A 20,883-nucleotide genomic window follows, 5' to 3' on the forward strand; every position below is an offset into this window, starting at 1 on the left:
CAAAATTTTATTCCACAGCGTAACAAAGAGCTTGTTTATTTTATTTGTTTTATAGTAATATATGTGCGAGAAATCTTTAACGTAAGGTCAGGCCAGTCTGCACAGCACGATGTTATGAAAGGCTACATACGCATTGGTTGCAAAAACTTCTATGAAAGAAAAAGGATGATTCGCTAAAAATAGCAAATTTTTCAAATTAGAAGGAAGTCGCTATAATAAAGTATAGCTTAAAAGATTACGAATGCTACGATGCAATGTTTGAAGCGATGGATACTTAAATCCTTCATTGTTTTAAGAGCTGAAAATGAGCTTCCCTCTTTTTTGGATATCGCTCGAGTTACACCGTAAATCGCATATTTAGATGAAAAAGCTTTCAGCCCACAAAATAAAAAACATATACAAGGAGGAAGAAAAATAAGTAGTACTAGTATTTATAGGCTTTATAATAAGATACTAGTTGTGTCAAATAGTGTTTGTCGTTTATCAATAAAAAAAATTTACAGAAAACTTACTTTCAATGTTCAAATAATTTACTTTAATAAATTAAGATAAAAGATTTGGCTTAATTTAGATATTAGTTTTCAACAAATCAAAATAGGGTGTGTAGCCTAATGGTTAGGGCGTTGGTTTTCGGCACCAAAGATTGCAGGTTCGAGTCCTGTCACACTCGATTGCTTTTTTTAGTTCCTCTAGTCGACGATTTTCACTCCACATGCCTTTCCAAAAAGAATGACCTAAAAAGAAATTGAAATTGGGCATACACCTAATTATGCCTATCAACCCGAGAGCGATGAACAATTTCTAGACTGCTCTTTTTTGTTATGGTCAAAAGGAGGTCCGTTATGTTCTACTAATCAACTGTAATATTGGAATGCTTAAAATAATTCTCGTTGTCACAAACTGTCAAGGCCGAGATATTGTATTATAATCATACAAGAGAGTTCGTATAATCTTATTAGAAAAGGAACAATGTTACCTCGTAGAGGATATAAATATACCAAACTTGAAAAGTACGAATCTTCAGATAGGAAGATTCGACGGATCTGGCCTAATAAAATTAGTGTCGTTTATTAAGCTAATCTAGTCAGTGGACTCTGAAAATACTTTTAGTTAACTAAGTAGAGCCCCATATATACAAATACAGCTTTCTACAACCCTTAAATCATACACTCAGCACTATAATTATACAGCGTAAAATTTCGGCTGTGACATAATGAACATTGGCATCTGTCATAACTGGTATACGATATTACTAATATTTTGATATTATTATTGTATAACAATAAGGATTCATGAAAGTAATGAATAAACAAAGAAACTCTTGAAACAAAGAGTTGAAAGAAGACAAAGAAAATACTATTAGACAAAGACTTTGTTACAAATTATAAAAAATGAAAATTACCTGGCAAATCTTCAGATTGGAAGATTTGACTGATCTAGCTAAATAAAATTGTTCATACAACTTACTTAGTGAATCAGATCCCTGGAAGCTGTTACTATTCTTCTATAGTACAAAAGTATCCAATTTAAAAGTCAAACATACAATTTTATGAATTGTTATTACTTACATCTTTTCCACTGAATACTTATTCTCATAACAAGTGAGATTCGTCCTGTGACAGCATCGCTAATACAATAGCGGTTTTGGATCAGTTTATGATATATAATGACATCGTCCCTAATAACTCGCTCAAATTCCATTTACAAGAGTAACCTAAATGATTAGTTAATAAACATTAAGTAAATCCTATAGTGCTTTCCACTCAACCGCTTTATAGCTACTATCAAACTAAGGCTGATCTTCCTAAAGTTTCAATTATTGTAAATACCGTCAAAAAAAGTTTATCTGCAAGGAATTGTTTTTAAACAAATTTTTTCGAATCAGCGTAGCAACCATAAGATCTTCACGATTTTGCAGTGAAATCGGAAGCAAATTTTATAGCCTTTTCACATGTAATTAAAGTACGGAAACATTACAATTTTTAGTTGTATAAAGTTAGAACAAGATTGTGTGCATCTTATCGAAATAAAAGTCTTAGAATACACGCCGGAACGCTTACCATTTGTACTACTTATTACACTATTCATATGATGATTGTGTCATTATTTCTTTTATGCGTTGTAATGGCTTTTGTTGTAAATGATTCAGTAATGCTTAACTGTAAAAGCAAAATACTCCGTAAAACATGACAAAGTAAGTGAAATACAACCGTAATTTTGTTCTTAGCCTTAAGTTGTAGTATTAACTTAGTAATCGAATATCAAGAGATATATATGTATAGCGTAACTACCTGGTGATACTTATGAATGTTATCGAAAAAGTGTAAAACTTGCTAAATTAAAAATTTGTCTGAGTACGATACTTATACAGTTAATTTAATTTAAGAAATATAACAAAGCATTGATGTTCGAAAACACTTCAATGAATGCTTCTTTATTAGATAAATCGATCTGTTTCCTTTGTTACCGTCAATTTACAGTACTATGTTCGATAGTATCATCACTCTAAAATCATTTAAAGTAATATCCAATTTCGTCCGTACTCCACCTTTGGGATAGTTCTTAACATCCAGCTATTATGTGAGGCTCATAAAGCCGAGAGCCAAAAATTGGGCTGTTCTGGGAATCGAACCCAGGACCACCATCACCCTAAGATGGTATCATACCACTAGACCAAACGGCCGAATTGTTTAGCATTATTATAGGCTATATGTAACTGTCACAGGATGAATCTCACTTGTTATGAGAATAAGTATTCAGTGGAAAAGATGTAAGTAATAACAATTCATAAAATTGTATGTTTGACTTATAGATTGGATGCGTTTGTACTATAGAAAAATAGTAATAGCTTCCAGGGATCTGATTCACTAAGTAAGTTTTATGAACAATTTTATTTAGCTAGATCAGTCAAATCTTCCAATCTGAAGATTTGAGCTCTCAGCAGAGGTATATATATCTATCTAGGATTAGTCAGCTTCTAGATAACTTTAGTTCTAGATTTATAAAAATTTTTAATCGCAAAAATGAACATTTAGTTTTGTAATAACGTATTTGATAATACAATACATTTATTGTATCAAGATATTAGTAATATCGTATACCAGTTATGACAGTAACCTTATAAAAATAACCTTCAAGATGACGATTTTATTTTTTGTGCCAAATCCGTGTTTTGACTGCTCCTACCAAAACTATGTATCAACGAAATGGCTTAGTTAAACGTTTTAATTGGAAATTTTATAGAAGCGTTGAGTTACTCGTGTTAAATTCGTTGCACTGTCGACAATTTTAAAAACCAATGGAAGAATGGAGATTTATTGTACCAGAAAACGAATACGAAACAAGCAACTGTACCAAAAAAAAAAGAGCATTAAAAAAAGACAAGTTAAAAAGTTTGCTATGGGCAAAATAAAAAAACTACAGGAACGAGTTATGGATTTTTTTTTTTTTTTTTTTCTGAAAAATTGTAATTATACATTAAAAACAAAAAGTTACGTAAGTTAATTGATGCGTTGACAGATAGATAAATCTCAAAATTTGCATCAAAAAACTTTAAGACTCGGTAAGAGGGCAGTGTTTCCACTGATCCGCTCAATCGTGAGTATATTGTATTTACGAAACTGCATCGTAACATTATAACGATTATTGAGTGGTTGCTATATGCTCATATTTCCGTACATTGACGAATAAACTGTAGCCAGATAGGAGATAATATAGAATGTTAATAACTGAAAAGGAATACGGAAGCTATAATAGCTCCATAAGATGCGAACAAAAAGCCACAAATACTATCAGGCATGCCAATTAAGGTTTAGAAAGCTAGTTTGAAGGAACCGAATAAAACATGACTTATAGTCTGATTGAAACGTGTAGATGTTCTAGCCACATTGCATTCTCCTTCTGTTCTTCATTCAGTCAAACATAAGTGAGCTTAAATATTCTACACGTTTGTACGGTAAATTTCGAATAATGTATGTAGTCTTATAAGCACATATTTGCTTTCACTTAATGCATACATACTTAATATCTCACGAAAATTGTGGTCATGACAATATATGAGCCTACGGCTATTAGAAATAAACATTTTGCTGTGTAAAGGAAGCCAGTGTGAAATTCTGCAGAATAAATAATATTAATTTATTACAATCTCAAAACTGAATCAATATAAACTCGCGAACAAGAGGCCGCACAAGATTATATTATTATATTATATATATGGAAATTTACAAATGGTCATGAGATGTTTTGCGCAACATCCCGAGGTGTACGATGACTATATGAGACTAGAAAAGAAGATGAACGTACACTCACGGGGCGGTTGTTATCTATTGTTTTCATATTCCGTTTCGCTGTTGCATGTTTTAGAACGAACTTATTCATTTAGCTAATAGAAGGGTAAAGAAAAGCAAAACAAAATGGAATGAAACAAGAAAAGAAAAGAAAGCAAAAAAAGGCAAAAAGAAATTGACCCCGCCAGGAGTCGAACCTGGAATCTCCTGATCCGTAGTCAGGCGCCTTGACCATTGGGCCACGAGGCCTCTTGATTGATTACTTGTCTACCTAAATTTTTTTCATGCTTTTGTTGAATGTTTGTAACGTTTACTACATACTACATACTACATACTACATACTACATAGTATGATTGTCATGTCCCATGTCCAACCAAGCATCCGCTCGTTTCCCTGACAAGCTAGTTATTAATATATATATATTCATATCTCCTACTTTTCTCTGCTATCAATTCCTTCCCCCATATTGAGCTATTTTTGATACGAGCGATTAATGATATATATATATATATATATATTTTCTGAGATTTTTTTTTTTTTATTTCATTTAGCTAATTTAGCTCGCTTTAGCATTACTGATTGTTTTCGTTCGACGGATGTGTAGTTTGCGGTTGCTACTATGAATTTATCGTTTATTTTTTATGCTAAAATTTATAAAATCATATGCAGAGTGTTTTATTTTAATCTCTTTCTTTCGCTTTGCTTTGCATTGCTGACAGACATCCATACTTGCATGCATGTATATTAGATATAGATATAAATATAGAATATGTATATGTATATGTATATGTATATGTATATGTATATGTATATGTATATGTATATGTATATGTATATGTATATGTATATGTATATGTATATGTATATGTATATGTATATGTATATGTATATGTATATGTATATGTATATGTATATGTATGTGTAGAAAAGTAACACAGTTATTACAGAACAGATTAGATTACACTAACATAAAGTGCTTGTAACAAATGGTCGCATGATGTAGTTGGTTATCATGTCGATCTAATAAGTCGAATGTCGCCAGTTCGAGCCTGGCTGTGACCATTAATTTTTTCGTTTCTTTTTATTTTTTTATTTTTTTTATTTTTCTTATTTTTTTTATTTGGTCTTTGATTGAATTATTTGTTGATCTTTTGTAGATCTTTTGTTGAAGCAATGTCTTTTTATTGCATAGTGCCAACATAGTGTAAAACACTCTTCATGTTCAACCCAGTGAGCGCAATATATAAAATTTATAACAAACCAAAATTGTAACACTGGAACAAGAGCAAAAAAAAGCAAAATAGTGAAACAATGAAATAACGACAAAACGGAAAAAAAAGAAAAATAAGAAAAACTTGGACAAGCCAGAACTCGAATCTGGGACCTCTTCCATGCTAAGGAAGCGTGATAACCATCTACACCACATGCCCTTGGTTGATAACATTAGGATAAATAAAATATATTAAAGCAAGTAAAATAAAGAATGAAGTTTTATCACTTGTTCCTTTGCAAAGTACTCATACGTATATTCAATTCATTCATCTTTCTATATCATATTATATGTATTGGTTCTCACACGATACGCAGAAGCAGAAGCAGAAGCAAAAAAGTATTGCATTATTGTTATTGCCATCGTTATTAGCTGTTTAGTTATTTATTTTGAAATTGAAATTGACATTGAAATTGAACTGAATTTTGATTGTTGATTGTTGATTGTTAAATGTTGAATACTGAATATTGAATATTGAGAACGGCCTAGCAAAGAAATAATATTAATAGAAAAGCAACGAAATTAATACATTGTATTCGTACATAGGTAATGAACAAACACTGATTGAGACAATCAGAGAAATACATAACCACAGAAACTGCTTCAGTATGAGTGTCTGTCTCCTTTGCCTTTGCAGGAAACCTTGGGAGCGAAATGCCCTTACTATCTAAGTTGTAAACGTAAAGAACAGGAAGTCCTTCAACGAAGGCCGTGTGGTTTAGATGGTTATAATTTCTGCTTAACATTTAATGTTCGCAGACGGTCCCAAGTTCGAGTCTTGGCACGGTCATAGCCTTCACTTTTTTCAACTTTTCTTTTTTTTTAGAACCATCCAATGGATGATGAATGTTTATTTTTTTTTCTACATCTATGCTATTATCCTATTCATTGTTGATGGTTTCATTTAGTTTGCTTAGTGTCAGTTTACTAGCAATTTTTTGTCTCATTTCACCTGATAGCATGCATCATCATCATCTACTTGCACTTAATGAATATGACTCTGAGTGAACAGTCAAATATGAAGAAAACCATGTACAAAGCAGTATTAGAAACGCAAAATCGAATGGCGTTCTCAACTGCAAGGAAGAACCCGAGTATGAGGAAAAAACGAAATACCAAAAAATAATAAACGCAAAAAGTTTAGTCACTCTCCCTCCGGGATTCGAACCCGGGCTGCCAGCGTGACAGGCTGGTGTACTACCCCTATACTAAGGAAGATTTGCTTATTTATCGTTAAAAGTTAATTAATATATTGCTGTAAACTATTAATCAATTGATTAAAAGCTTGTTTACATCATTTGTCTACCTCTGTTGTTAAATATTCAAACTAAGAAAAACGAAAAACATTGGAAACTATTAACACAATTTCAGGAGAAAATGTTGAAAACTTAAACCTTTTACGAAACATTCGTAGTATTGACAAACCTAGAGAATTATCATCTGTAACTACTTTTACACTTATACACAGCTTTTAGCTGCTTAAGCCATATTGGATATATTGAGATTAATACACTAGAAAATATTGGCACCTATATATGTATGGAAAGAATAAAATCCAATTCGCATTATAGTATCAATAATACCAAGAATAAACTTGGTTAGTCCTAATGTATCACTTCAACTTGTTCTTCTTTCACCTTTACAAGTTCATCAATTAATTCATTGATATGTCAATACGATTTTGCGCTATATCTTCTCGTAATTAAGAGGCATCTGCTCCGGAATCTATTAGAAAGATTAAACATTGAAATCATTTGTTTCAATTAATGAAATTTAGAGCGTCCGTCCTTCCTAAGTATTGATGAAGTATCCCGTATTTATTTTTTACAGCAACGATCCTCGTTTTTCGTGTGGGGATAACGATCTTTTAGTTATTCTGACCTTATGAACTTTGTTTGGTTATCATTATATCTCTTTATTATTCCTTCTTCCTTTCTTGGGGTTTCTCCTTGAAAAGCTTTATTAATGGAAATAGCCGATATGTGCGTTTTTGTGACGAAATTTGTTTTTCTTTATTTCTAATGCTTTTTCATAGTCCACGTTTATTAAATTATTTCGAAGAAGTTCTTTTATGGCAACGTACTTATGTGGGACAAAGATGAACTATAAAATCTCCCTTCATTCATTTCCTGCCTCGCGAAATACGGAATATTTTTAACAAAACATTCGGCTAGAATGAGCACCGGAGAAAGAAGCTTATGCAAATATAATAACTTTTCGCAAATGGTACAATTTTTTAGCAGCTACTGACGAGTCGTTTAAAACATGACTAATAAGAAAAATTAAAAAATAAATAAATAAATAAGACGTGAAACCACAAATATACAACCATTACCAAAATCGGAAACTGTTTTCATTCATTTTTCGATTGATTTATTCATCGTCTTTGTCGTCATTCCACAGGCTAAGTGTTAACGGGTTTACAGAAAACATTACAATTGTAATTTCTATAATTTCATGACTTGAAGACGATAATTGAATCTAGTAGCTTCAGTATTGTATTCGTTAAAAATGGAGCCACGTAGCTAAACTCTTTGCCTCTTCAAAGGTTGCAACCATCTTTTCCGGTTTATGTCATATTCTATATAATGTTTGACTTGATTCCATTTTTGGGGGATGATTAAATATAACAATAAGGGTCAACAAAAGTTAAAAACTCATTATAAAACAGCTTTTACCATTTCCATTGGAAAGGTTGTTAATTTCTGTCAGTTATAAAGGTCAACTTATTCACTGTTTGTAAAACGTAGGAATACAAACAAACCATTGTTGATATCAGAGGTTATCAACAAAAAAGTAATATTAAACAGAATCTTTTAAAAACCTAATATTCAATTGTGTACGATACTGAAATTTAAGCAGTGCAAAAACTTAATGAAAGGGGTGGGACTCGAACCCACGAGCTTTCGCACTAGTGCCTTAAACTAGCTCCATAACCACTCGGACACCCTTCCGTTCGTTGATGGCTTATTTTTGTAAAATAATCTATAATTTATAAACATTCGTTCTATAGACCCCTCCAATCTGTAATTGGCATGGCACATGATTCCGTTCATCGTATTCTTACTTCGGCACGTACTACTGCTTTGCACAAATTTCTGCTTGTATGATGCAGTGGTTAATGCTATATTTGAAGAAAAATCATAACACTGTATTTGAGAGAGAAGGGAAAAAAGAAAAGTTTTCCGTTGCGGGGAGTCGAACCCCGGCCGCGTCGGTGAAAGCGACGAATCCTAGCCGTTGGACCACAACGGATTGATTAGTCAAACTGTGACTAAAAGTATATAGATTTTATTTTTTGATTAGAGTATCAAGCCCGGTCTCTTCGTACTGTATAGTATACATGTATTGGCTATACAAATATACGTATTATAAAAACGAGAACTTTCACTCATCACGATTTCATTTTGTATCTGTCACATCATAAGACTGATTTTCTAATTCTTACGAACAAAGTAATCGCTCACTTGATAGTAATTGTCCGGAAGATTTCTTCAATAAAATTTATTCTTTTTTTTTTTTTTTTTTAAAAAAAAACCCTGTTACTATGGTTTCCAGAATATTTTTGTATTTGTAGCAATGTCATGTTTTGATACCGTTGGATGCTAAAAGACTTAAACTTAAGGGCAATAAAAGTAACATTTGAATATTGTAAAAGACGATAAAAATGTAGTGTACTTAAGCTATTTACCGTTTGATTGAGCCTTATTTGAATTGTTAGGTTTACTTCATACATACAAAACCGCAGTGAACAGATTCCTTAAATATATGCGTTATTGAGTAAGTGGAGTCATACATGCTATCCATCGTCAACAACCATTGGACTGAAGAATCTCAAAATTATCATACAAAACTAAAGAACTCTTTTAATACATTCCATTTCTTTTTATTAATTTATTAATATTTAGAAAATTAATTCTAAGGGCTAGTTGGTATCTAGACCATAAACAGACAGTACTAAGAAAGACGTTCGGAATGAAAGAATAAGGTTTGGAGGTGGCCTGGGTATTGTATGGTTTGATCTATGGGTAATACCCCGATCTTAAGCGTTAACGTATAAGTAAAATAGCGATATATATTACTTGCCCTTAAAAAATAATTTACTAGGCGTAATCTATGTTAACAGCGGTTGAACGTCAGGTTTTTATGAGCAAAAGACAAGTAATTCAAGAAAAATGCTGTAACAAATGATTGTATTAAAAAATAGGTCGTTTTTCTCATGTTTCCTGCTTCTCATAAGGAACTGTTTAATTACTTCTTTTCTCAAATGAAATGAATAACCAATGGCTTCTTTGCATTCCACCAATCAATGAAACAGTTAAACAGCTTAGTCAATAACCATACACCTATAATGGGAGCAGTTTCCTTGCTGTTTAAGCATCTACGCAACACAATCGCGAACATAAATTTTTGTTAAACCAAAACCCTTGCACAGTTATAAAGTCACGGCCATCATTATCCTTTTTTTTTTCTTGAAAGTAATATGGCATTTCCGTTTTTGCTGGTCGTAAAAGACTTGTTTTAAATTCGACTTCTTGTATTATGTAGTTTTGAGATGGGTTACCCCTTAAAACACGTTACGAAAGAGAACATTTGTAATCATTGTTACTGAAATATTATGCTAGTAGTAATCAAAATTGCTTTGATATAAGTATAACTACTCGTCTGCTTAAATGCTGTGATGAAGGATTTAGCAATACGGTGTTAGGTAATAAAGCGTCTCTCTATTGACGCGTTCATAAGTCATCCATAATTAGCCAGACTTGTTAGTAACCAATAGACAATCCACATATCATAAACCTTTTTTGAATGTTTCAAATGTATTTATCTTAGTCCCTTGAACAATAAGAATCCGCAATTGAGTAACATCGACACAGAATAATTATGTACAAGAAAGCTCATATAATCTCATGTGATGTGTTTTGTGGGATTGATTAATTAAAACTTACGAATGTAGAAGTCAATCCTATTCAAATTACTTTTATTTGGCTTACTAATCTATTACTGCCGTGATACAACAAGGATCTGAGGTTTCGCCCATTTCAAATGCTTTTTTCTTGTATTTGGGATAGACGGGAAAAAAATATATACCATATTTAGCAGGCATATTAAAGAAGCTAAACGAGTAGTCAAATACAAGGAAAAACAATCTTTTCTTGCAATAATTAGCCAAAGAATATTTTGTGCTTTAGTGCGTAAACATAGCAATTCGTATTTTATTAAGTTGTAGAATATATCGTGATATGAAGCTTACAATCACAGTACAATAACATGTATCATTTTATTTTAAATATATATAGTAATAATACACTGCAGCTGTTCGCAGTGCACAGAAAAACACTAAAATATGTTAAAATATGTTTATAACAACACATTAAATGGATCAAATCAATGATGAGTGAACGGTCATTCTATTACTGGCTCTCTGTCCTCTTCTTTCTCCCCATTTGTATTTGCTAAAGGTAATAAGCAGTACGGCAGGTGTGAAAAGGTAATTGAAGTAATGTACGAGATGGAACTCGTTTGAATATGCGATTCGCTGTTGATTGGCGATCTCAGGGTAGGATGTACTGCACCGAAATGAATTGACAAGATTACAATAAAAATACATACTCTGCTATTGGAACTGTCTAACATTAAAATAGCGCTTCGATGGCAATGTGAATTTACAAGATCATTAACAAGCTACCAAGGTTCTACACCGTTTTTGCAAATTGATTATTTAATAGTTATGACAAAAAAGGATATAGATATAACATTATAACGCAAGGTCTTTTAACAAATCTTCCTTAGTATAGGGGTAGTACACCAGCCTGTCACGCTGGCAGCCCGGGTTCGAATCCCGGAGGGAGAGTGACTAAATTTTTTTGCATTTATTATTTTTTGGTATTTCGTTTTTTCCTCATACTCGGGTTCTTCCTTGCAGTTGAGAACGCCATTCGATTTTGCGTTTCTAATACTGTTTTGTACATGGCTTTCTTCATCTTTGGCTGTTCACTCAGAGTCATATTCATTAAGTGCAAGTAGATGATGATGATGCATGCTATCAGGTGAAATGAGACAAAAAATTGCTAGTAAACTGACACTAAGCAAACTAAATGAAACCATCAACAATGAATAGGATAATAGCATAGATGTAGAAAAAAAATAAACATTCATCATCCATTGGATGGTTCTAAAAAAAAAAGAAAAGTTGAAAAAAGTGAAGGCTATGACCGTGCCAAGACTCGAACTTGGGACCGTCTGCGAACATTGAATGTTAAGCAGAAATTATAACCATCTAAACCACACGGCCTTCGTTGATGACTTTCATTGCTTGCAAATTTTTATATTCTAATCGTTGCCGTTAAACGGACGGTGTGGCACCATTTATATGCTTCCTTTTCGTCTCATCGGGATTTTACATGAATAAATGATGATAACAATATTTATGCAAGTACCAGAATTGAATATGTAAACTGTTGAATGTGTTAATCGAACTATACTGTGAATGCCTTAAGGGTTAAAGAGGAAGCAATCATCGGTTGTTGTATTCTATACGGGCAACAAACATGTTTGTAGCTGTTTTTGGTTGTGAAAAAAAGCAACATGAACAGTCTTAATTCCATGAACGGCTCATGTTTGCCCTTTTATGCATAAATCAAAATTATCTGAAAATAAGGAAGTGTAATAAAACTTATTTCAACAACAGTTGACAACATGGGCATGTGGTGTAGATGGTTATCACGCTTCCTTAGCATGGAAGAGGTCCCAGATTCGAGTTCTGGCTTGTCCAGTTTTTATATTCCTTCAACGAACAATTCGTTTAATAGGAAAGTCTGTTGATTCTCTTTATGCTGGGCAAATTTCAAGTACCTTTCATTGTGGATATTAACAGCGACGGTACAGTAAAAAGTGACTTACTTACGGTCCCATATTCAATAGTCAAAAGCTCCAATTTGATAAACATTTGCACAGCTTTTCTATTGCAGCTAGCCATCTGCAGGGAATCTCTTACTTTGCCAATAGTTACTACTTATTTACGAATTTTATCGTCAATGCTCTATGTAACAAAATATTATGAAATGTAGTCTTCAATTAGGTATTTTAAAACCCATATTAGTAATTTACGAGCTGAGCTTAAGTTCCTGAATATAATTTTCTTTAGAGGATTCGGTCATACTCCTCATATTTCTCAAACCGTATATTTTACAATAGTTCAGTAATTGTTTTGTGCATTTTTAAGTTTTTTATAAACTAAAAGATTAAGTAGACTTTTTTTTTCTAGCAGGTACTCAGTTCGTAGTTTGATTTAGTAAATATTTTAAAATTAATTACTGCCACCTAAGGTTTCTATGTAAAAGGGTGCGTATAACTGTTTTACCGTACTATAAATAACTTTAGGATTGCATCAAAACTACCATTGATGGATTGCTTTCTTGAGTTTGTCTCCGAAGTTGATAAATTTACAACAATTAACCAACCATCACTTCTAATCATTTAAACAAAGAAGTTCAAGGAATACCTATTGTACATCTACTAGCAAAAGAGCGACTTTCAGATATCACAACTTGCCATAACGGTTTAAATAGTTACGAACTTAGGAAAAAAATAACTCTAATTTCTTATTCAACCATCTTCACATCATACATTCAATTAGCAAACCAACTATTGCTTATATTTATAAAGAAATACAAAAATACAAAATATCTAATAATATTATATATAATAACTATCAAAATTGATTAAAAAGCAAGCATGAATTTACTTCATATAATATTTTAATGTTAGTAGTAAAAAATAAGGACCTTTCTCATTGCAGTAGCTATTCGTAGATTCTCTTCCTTTTTATTCATTTTCTTTTTTTTTGAAAGATTTTTATTGAGACTTTCAAAATCATATTACATAACTTCAGTCTAATCAATTTACATTTTCTCAACCATGAATCACAAGAGCAAGTAGAAGCTAGTTTACGAATGTCCAGATGGAGAGTAAGAAGGACTAGTAGGGGAATAGGAGGGACTTGTAGGAGAGTAAGAAGGACTAGTAGGGGAATAGGAGGGACTTGTGGGAGAGTATGAAGGACTGGTTGGAGAATAAGAAGGACTAGTAGGAGAGTAAGAGGGACTAGTAGGAGAGTAAGAAGGACTGGTAGGAGAATATGAAGGACTGGTAGGAGAATATGAAGGACTGGTTGGAGAATATGAAGGACTAGTAGGAGAGTAAGAGGGACTAGTAGGAGAGTACGATGGGCTTGTAGGAGAGTAAGAAGGACTGGTTGGAGAGTAAGAAGGACTGGTTGGAGAATAGGAAGGACTAGTAGGAGAGTAAGAGGGACTAGTAGGAGAGTACGATGGGCTTGTAGGAGAGTAAGAAGGACTAGTAGGGGAATAGGAGGGACTTGTAGGAGAGTAAGAAGGGCTTGTAGGGGAATAGGAAGGACTAGTGGGAGAGTACGAAGGACTGGTAGGAGAGTACGAAGGACTAGAAGGCATATAGGTAGGAGATGTAGAGTAACCTGGTGATGATGGACTGTAACTAGGAGACGTTAAGCCATACCCAGGGCTCATAGCGCTTGAAAAGGGGCTAGTATAACCAGGAGATTTAACTGAGTGGAAAGGACTAGCACCGAGCATATTTCCATATTCACCTAAACCATCTCGACCTTCAGGTCCGCTTTGAATCAATGGTGAAAATGCTGCTGCATCGGATGAGCTAAGATAACCAGAATCAATCATCGGCGAGCGCTCATAAGGTGTAGCAGAACCTTCAGGAATTTGTGATTTTCCGTATTCACCAACTGCTATTGAAGCGGCAGGAGCATTCAAACTGTAATTCATCAACATGCCCTGATCGAGATAAATATCAAATGCACCAGTACCCATTGGTGCCATTTGGCCGAGCATAATATTTTCAGATATTCCTTTACAGTCATCTTTCTCTCCGCTTGCAGCCGCATCCATTAAAATTTCTACAGTTTCCTCAAAAGAGCATCTCATTAAAGCACCAGTTTCAGCGCGGTTAATACCGTGACGCGTAATTGCCATTAAATGTCCACGAGAAGTCATCACATCACAAAGGAGAGCTAAGTGTCGATAATTTACGTAAGACCCATCAAATTCAATAACATTCCTAAGTTCCTTAAGCAACGCAGATCTAGTAGCCTCAATTCCAAGAATTTGCAAAACTTCAACAAATGAGTTCGAATATATTCTAGAGGAATCAACACCTTCGACAGCCATTGCTTCGGTCAAATTTATTCCATCAGTTTCCAAAACCCATTCGTCACCTCTTTCAAATATACCAGTATCCTTCTGGCGAATAACCTTGTGCTCCATCATGTAAACACGGGTAATGTTAGGAACACCTCTCAAACTAATACTTTCTAACATGTGTCCTTCAATTGTCTTCAAAAAGACGTCCTCTTCAATCAGATTGTCATCCTCCTCAGTTTTTCTATCGTCGTCACGAATAATACGACAGCGAATTATCAACTTATCAGCATTGTCTTCTGACCATATAGTGAAAAGATCGCGTTCAAAACTTTCCGCAATCTTTCCGGCCACATCACTCATACTTAGCTTTTTGTCAAGCATCTTAGCACGATCGAGTTCTAATCTCAATAACCACGGTGATTGTTTCCATAAGTTTTCTTCTACTTCTTCATCGGGAATAGCAAAAAAGGCTTCAACAAAATCTTTATCTTCTTCAATCACGGTATTTTGTGGATCAGGATCATAATGAATCTCAGTAGCAGATGTGACCGTGCTTAAAGTAGTATGTTCAATTTGAGTCTGAATATTCTTAGCCAAGTCCATATTAGATGCCACATGGGGTGATAAATATATAGTCAAAGACGGTGTCTTGATATTCTTTGCGACGTTAAGAATCTCCTTAAGACGAGGCACACCCAACGTTACATTTTTCGAGGAAACACCGGCGTAATGGAAAGTGTTTAAGGTCATCTGAGTTGCCGGTTCACCAATAGATTGCGCAGCTAAGGTACCAACCATTTCTCCTGGACTTACCACTGCTTGCTGAAATCGGCTTTCAACTTCACCCATAATCCATTCGAATGCAACTTTATTCAAATGATATTCAGTGATAACCCGCTTAACAGCAAATTTTGAGCGCAAATGAATTTGGAAAAGCAAGGTGGCGTTATTCTGTACGTCTTGAGTGATCCGGTCATCACCACGGAATATTTTAAGCTTACTCATAAGCTCATTTAAACCTTGAATAATGTCTCCGGGCATAAGATCGGATGGCTTGCGAGATTCTAAATGAAAAATCTGACAAGCATTTTGAATAATTCGTTGCACGTTTACGGGCATCGGCCATCTTGCGTCACCTTTAGGGAAAATAAAATTACACAGAAGATCTCTATCCTTTGAAAGTTGAGTAAATTCTGCATCAAGCAAATCTTGCACATCTGGATCATTATCAATTGAGTTTTCCATAAATTGAGATATACTCCTGTCTTCCATCAAATCAATCTTGTATTTCCTTTCGAAATGCTCATTTGATAAGCGCAGAGAATCAAAAACTTGATATTCAACCAGGGTTGCATCCAAACCATCTTCACCATAAGCAAACTGGATAATGTCACCCATTGCATTGCGTACGGTACCATCGTATCGTACCATTACATCCTCCATTGCTTTTACAAGACGACGTTGAATATAACCAGTTTCGGCGGTCTTAACGGCAGTATCAATGAGACCTTCTCTTCCGGCCATTGCATGGAAGAAAAATTCTTGAGGTGTTAAGCCACGCAAGTATGAATTCTCAATAAATCCACGAGACTCAGGTGAATCATCATCTTTAGGAAAGTGGGGAAGGGTTCTATGTTTAAAACCAAATGGAATTCGCTTTCCTTCTACAATCTGCTGGCCTACACAGGCAGACATTTGTGAAATATTAATGAAAGAACCCTTTGATCCGGCTGCCACCATTTGTTTAACATTATTGGAATTTTTCAAGCTGTGTTCTGCAGATCTACCAGCGTTGTCTCTGGCTTGGTTCAGAATGCGTGAAACCTGGGCTTCAAAAGACTCACGTAATGTCATACCAGGTTCGGGCTTTAATCTATTGTGTTGGGCATCCTGAATTGATTCTGCAACTTGTGAACGAGCTTCTTTTACGGTTCTAGTCACTTCACGCATGGTATCGGCGTCTGCTATGGTATCACCAATACCAATACTAAATCCGTTATGCAGTAACCAGTAGTTTACAACTTGTTGAATACCATTAAAGAACCCCTTGCACGTGTCAGGTCCCTTTTCCTTCCAAATTGTATGCACCAAACCACCTTGTGAAGCTCCCACAGTTTTCTTGTCAACAACACCATAGATAATTTCACCATTCTCGATTAGCATGCCTAAATCTGATGGGTTAAGCAAACCTTGTTTGTCATCTTCCCTCATTAAATTAATACCTTTAGGAATCACCAAGCTCAGAATCTGTTTACCGGTCCACAGAGGTCTAGGCTTAACAATTACCGGTGGAGGAACGACTCCATCCCATCCTGGTACCCAAAGCATAATATTCATGACAGCTTCACGAGTTAAAAAATTGTCACGTAATGAGAACTTTCGGACACCGGCCAATGTGTCCTGAACAATACCCATTACTGGCTTATTTGACTGAGGTGAAACAATTTGCTTGGGAACCATAGCAATCTCCTGAATTTCAGCTCGTGTTTCTTCGGACTGTGGTACGTGCATATTCATCTCATCACCATCAAAATCAGCATTATAAGGTGAAGTTACTGACAAGTTTAGTCTGAAGGTTGAATAAGGCATAACTCGTATCTTGTGACCCATCATACTCATTTTATGTAGTGATGGCTGTCTGTTAAAAATAACGATGTCTCCATCTCGAATATGTCTTTCTACACGCCAGCCATATCTTAAAGGAATATCGCCGGCTCTCTTGTGATATCTTAAATCAATTCGTTCACCCGTATCGCGAATAATATATTTGGCTCCAGGATGTTCATCTGGACCGTTTCGAACAAGTTCTTGAAGATAATAAATATTATAAGGAGTAACCGTTTCGGGGTAAGTTAAGGTCTTTGCAATACTACGTGGTACACCTAATTCATCTAACGATAGATTGGGATCACCAGTAATAACAGTACGAGCTGAAAAATCAACACGTTTACCCATTAAGTTACCACGCAAACGTCCTTCTTTACCCTTAAGTCTAGCACGAATGCTTTTTAGAGGCCTACCCGACTTCTGAAGAGCTTGAGGCTGACCTGCAATTTCATTATCCATATATGTAGCAACATGGAACTGTAATAACTGCTCGTACTCAGACACGATGTGGGCTGGCGCGCCCTCTTGCTCGCATCTCCGAACGTTGGCATTGGCTTTAATTATATCAGATAGTTTATGTGTTAAATCGTCTTCACCACGGCTAGTTCCGTCTACTGAAATACTCGGACGAACACTAGGCGGGGGGACCGGTAAAACGGTAATAATCATCCAATCTGGGCGTGCATACTGTTCATTAAGGCCCAACCGTGCTAAATCATCTGAAGATATATGCGTAAATATAGTGTGAACTTCAAGTGGAGTAAGTAAACGTTTTTCAGGAAGGTCGGATTCGTCCTTTCCTTTTTTCCATGAACCCCACAATTTCAATCCATCTTTACGAATCGTTGGTTGGGCACTTCCGCAACCGCCATGACCCAGATTTGCTGTGGGGTTACTAGGATCAAAATTATCGGAGCCACCAGACAAGCCAGTGTCGCAAACCATTTTTGTTTTACAAACGTTCCATACTGCATTAAGTCGGTTTTTAGGATCACGATATCGCTGTGTTTCTTGATATTTTGGATTTGACTGAGATTGTGTTAGCAATCGAGTTGATTTCGGCATGCCTTAAATAGCTTACAGGGTCAATTTTTAGCTTGCCGCAGTTCCAGCAAACACCCTCTAAAATTTTTTTGATTTTACTCAAAAATCCGATATGAAATACAGGTTTAGCAAGTTCGATATGACCTGAATAACGTTAGTGTTAAACATCTTCAAAAATTTATCATTTGAAATCTTACCGAAATGTCCAGGACAATCAGCTATCAATTCACCGCATGTTTGACATTTAAATTGACGATCTTTTTTATGTTAGCAGATGTTCAAAAAATGTATAAAGATCATCATACCTATGGTGCCCAAACGAGGATCCAAAAGTCCACCGACTCGAGGACGTTGACCAGTTTCGTCCATCGTTTCGGGAAACTATTACTATTAACATAAAGCTCAAAGATAAAAAACTTACTTCAATCTTCGCGACACTCATGGACCGAATTTCCTCCGGAGACAAGATTCCAAATTGGACCTCTTCGACCCGGCTATAACTGTTAATTTATTGCCCTAAAGCTTTTAAATTAATTCCATACCGAAGGGGGACAGATGAAGGTGAAAACTGGATGTTAATAAACAATTAAAACTGCTTTCTTACCTGAATCCCGCTCATTCTACCTGAGTTGCAAAGATTAGGTGGTTGAACGTCCTCTGAAAAATTTAATATTGGTAATAGAAATCTTTACAAACTACATATAACGAATCTCTGTGAATATCGTTATTCATGTTATCGCCACCTATCGGATCTTCGAGAGCTTCGTCTACTAGAAGCATATTTCTTAGAAATCTGGTATATGCTTAAGACGATTTAATAGTTCTTCAACATATGGAACATTATACAGGCCACATGGGTACAGCTAGATTCTTATCAAATAAAAGAATTCAAGTGATCAATAACAAACTTTGAACAAAGCAGAATAGCTATGCTAGAGAAATGAAACTACAGTAAACCTTACTAATTAAGGCCGCCAAGTTGATTCGTAGATAATTGATATATACAAGTGGAAAACCTATAAAAAATTTCGTATACGTATGAAACGTAAGATTAGCAATAAAGTTCTAGTTAAATGAAATTAGAATAGCCGAGTGTTATACAAAAATTCACAACTGAGGAATTTTCCTACCGATTAATTAGAAGCTGCTGTAGCAGTGGGAGCATTGTTAGGGTTAACAGAACTTTTACGGCGTTTCTTCTTGTCACGCTTTCCAACCGATGGAGAAGGGTTGACTTCAGCTTTGTCAGCAGTAGCAGATCCCTCTTCTTGCTGAGGTTGAGGTTCAACGGGAGCGTTAGTGCTTGAGCGCTTCTTCTTATTCTGTTTTTTAGAAGTAGTTACGGGAGATGACAAGGATGCCTGAGCTAAAGGTCTAGTTTCAGAAAATTCAACATAGTTCTTGCTAGCAGGGGTAGTAGGCATGGACACGGCAACTTGGTTTCCTTCTTGGGGTTCAGCTTCGGCAGCTGCTGCAGGGGCAGGGGAAGAAGCAGATTCTCTGGTAGCTTGAAAAGCGGTCATTTCAGCGTCGTAAGTTTCGCGAAGTTTTGATGCCTCTTCTTCAAAAGGCTTGCGTTCATTTTCGTTTAAAGACGTCCACTTTTCGTGCATCGCTTTGTTGACTTCCTTCACGTCATTTCCTTTTTCACCCAAAGAATCCTTAATTTCAGAACGTTGATTCTTTTGAAACAAGTTGTAAGCGGTAGGAGGGCGCTTTGGTTGAGCGGGATCTCTGGCTTTACGCTTGCTGGGAGTTGGGGAAGCACTGGCTACCGGCTCAGTTACAGAGGAACTAGCTGGCACAGCAGAAGCGATTGGAACGGGTGCTTCTACATTAGCGTCTTTAAGAGCTGATGTAGATGGTTCCTTGTTTGCAGTTTGTTTGGACTTTTCATTTTTGCTGGCCTTTTCTTGAGGTTTACTAACATCCCCTTTCTCAGCAATGAGAATAGGAAGGTATTCCTTAATATCTTGGCATGCTCCTAAAGCTAATTTAAAAGCATCCTCAAGTTTAGAAACCGAGTTTGAAAGCTAATAAGTTTGTTAGTGTCATAAGTTTTAAGGTAAGGAGATTAAACTTGCGCAATCTGATACTTGACACATTCGCGTTCATATATATTTAAAAGTACATACCTTTTGAAGATTACCGTGCTCTTCTGCCATTTTCCTGTTTTCTTTTAAAAATAGGTACAAGAATCAAAAAATTTCTTTTTTTTAGCAATCTTTCAGCGACCAAAAGACCGTAAAGCAAGAAAAGCGGTGGTCGATATTGGTGGTGGTGGTAAACCGGTTGTGGCTGTATTCCCTTACTGCGGTACTACGGGTTTAGGAAGGCAATCTGGCTTAGTAGTGCTAGGGGACGCAAGTCAAACACCTATGGGAACATAAAAAACTCGTTGAAATAATATTAACACAGATACAATGTCTGACAAAATAAAATAAAATTTCACGAAGTTGGTTCATTCATTCTATGAAA

The 20,883-nt window shown here is 35.2% G+C and overlaps 2 protein-coding genes and 12 non-coding genes across 14 annotated transcripts; 5 read left to right on the plus strand and 9 right to left on the minus strand.

Annotated features, from left to right (window-relative positions):
• Positions 1 to 597: 597 nt before the first annotated feature.
• On the plus strand, positions 598 to 670 carry SOMG_20038. The gene has a single exon. It is a non-coding gene; the product is annotated as a tRNA-Arg (tRNA).
• A 1,941-nt stretch (positions 671 to 2,611) lies between these two features.
• On the minus strand, positions 2,612 to 2,683 carry SOMG_20039. The gene has a single exon. It is a non-coding gene; the product is annotated as a tRNA-Pro (tRNA).
• Positions 2,684 to 4,465: 1,782 nt separating this feature from the next.
• SOMG_20040 lies at positions 4,466 to 4,538 on the minus strand. Its single transcript has one exon. It is a non-coding gene; the product is annotated as a tRNA-Arg (tRNA).
• Positions 4,539 to 5,278: 740 nt separating this feature from the next.
• Positions 5,279 to 5,352, plus strand: SOMG_20041. Its single transcript has one exon. It is a non-coding gene; the product is annotated as a tRNA-Ile (tRNA).
• A 294-nt stretch (positions 5,353 to 5,646) lies between these two features.
• SOMG_20042 lies at positions 5,647 to 5,720 on the minus strand. Its single transcript has one exon. It is a non-coding gene; the product is annotated as a tRNA-Ala (tRNA).
• Positions 5,721 to 6,267: 547 nt separating this feature from the next.
• SOMG_20043 lies at positions 6,268 to 6,350 on the plus strand. Its single transcript is given in 2 exon segments — positions 6,268 to 6,305; positions 6,315 to 6,350. It is a non-coding gene; the product is annotated as a tRNA-Val (tRNA).
• Positions 6,351 to 6,707: 357 nt separating this feature from the next.
• Positions 6,708 to 6,778, minus strand: SOMG_20044. The gene has a single exon. It is a non-coding gene; the product is annotated as a tRNA-Asp (tRNA).
• A 1,657-nt stretch (positions 6,779 to 8,435) lies between these two features.
• On the minus strand, positions 8,436 to 8,514 carry SOMG_20045. The gene has a single exon. It is a non-coding gene; the product is annotated as a tRNA-Leu (tRNA).
• Positions 8,515 to 8,743: 229 nt separating this feature from the next.
• Positions 8,744 to 8,815, minus strand: SOMG_20046. Its single transcript has one exon. It is a non-coding gene; the product is annotated as a tRNA-Glu (tRNA).
• Positions 8,816 to 11,343: 2,528 nt separating this feature from the next.
• SOMG_20047 lies at positions 11,344 to 11,414 on the plus strand. The gene has a single exon. It is a non-coding gene; the product is annotated as a tRNA-Asp (tRNA).
• A 358-nt stretch (positions 11,415 to 11,772) lies between these two features.
• On the minus strand, positions 11,773 to 11,855 carry SOMG_20048. The gene is given in 2 exon segments: positions 11,773 to 11,808; positions 11,818 to 11,855. It is a non-coding gene; the product is annotated as a tRNA-Val (tRNA).
• Positions 11,856 to 12,261: 406 nt separating this feature from the next.
• SOMG_20049 lies at positions 12,262 to 12,335 on the plus strand. Its single transcript has one exon. It is a non-coding gene; the product is annotated as a tRNA-Ala (tRNA).
• Positions 12,336 to 13,509: 1,174 nt separating this feature from the next.
• rpb1 (RNA polymerase II large subunit Rpb1) lies at positions 13,510 to 19,024 on the minus strand (the record flags this gene model as incomplete). Its single annotated transcript, XM_056179654.1, has 7 exons — positions 13,510 to 18,390; positions 18,443 to 18,549; positions 18,603 to 18,662; positions 18,711 to 18,786; positions 18,827 to 18,899; positions 18,948 to 18,973; positions 19,010 to 19,024. The coding sequence occupies 7 exons, from the start codon at positions 19,022 to 19,024 to the stop codon at positions 13,510 to 13,512; spliced, it is 5,238 nt and encodes a 1,745-aa protein (XP_056035320.1).
• A 514-nt stretch (positions 19,025 to 19,538) lies between these two features.
• On the minus strand, positions 19,539 to 20,570 carry hmo1 (upstream binding transcription factor, RNA polymerase I specific, Hmo1; the record flags this gene model as incomplete). Its single annotated transcript, XM_056179655.1, has 2 exons — positions 19,539 to 20,438; positions 20,541 to 20,570. 2 exons carry the CDS (start codon positions 20,568 to 20,570, stop codon positions 19,539 to 19,541), a joined length of 930 nt encoding a protein of 309 aa, XP_056035319.1.
• Between the last annotated feature and the right edge of the window lie 313 nt (positions 20,571 to 20,883).

This window comes from Schizosaccharomyces osmophilus, chromosome 1 (genome assembly GCF_027921745.1).
Source record: "Schizosaccharomyces osmophilus chromosome 1, complete sequence".
Taxonomy (NCBI): Eukaryota; Fungi; Ascomycota; class Schizosaccharomycetes; order Schizosaccharomycetales; family Schizosaccharomycetaceae; genus Schizosaccharomyces; species Schizosaccharomyces osmophilus.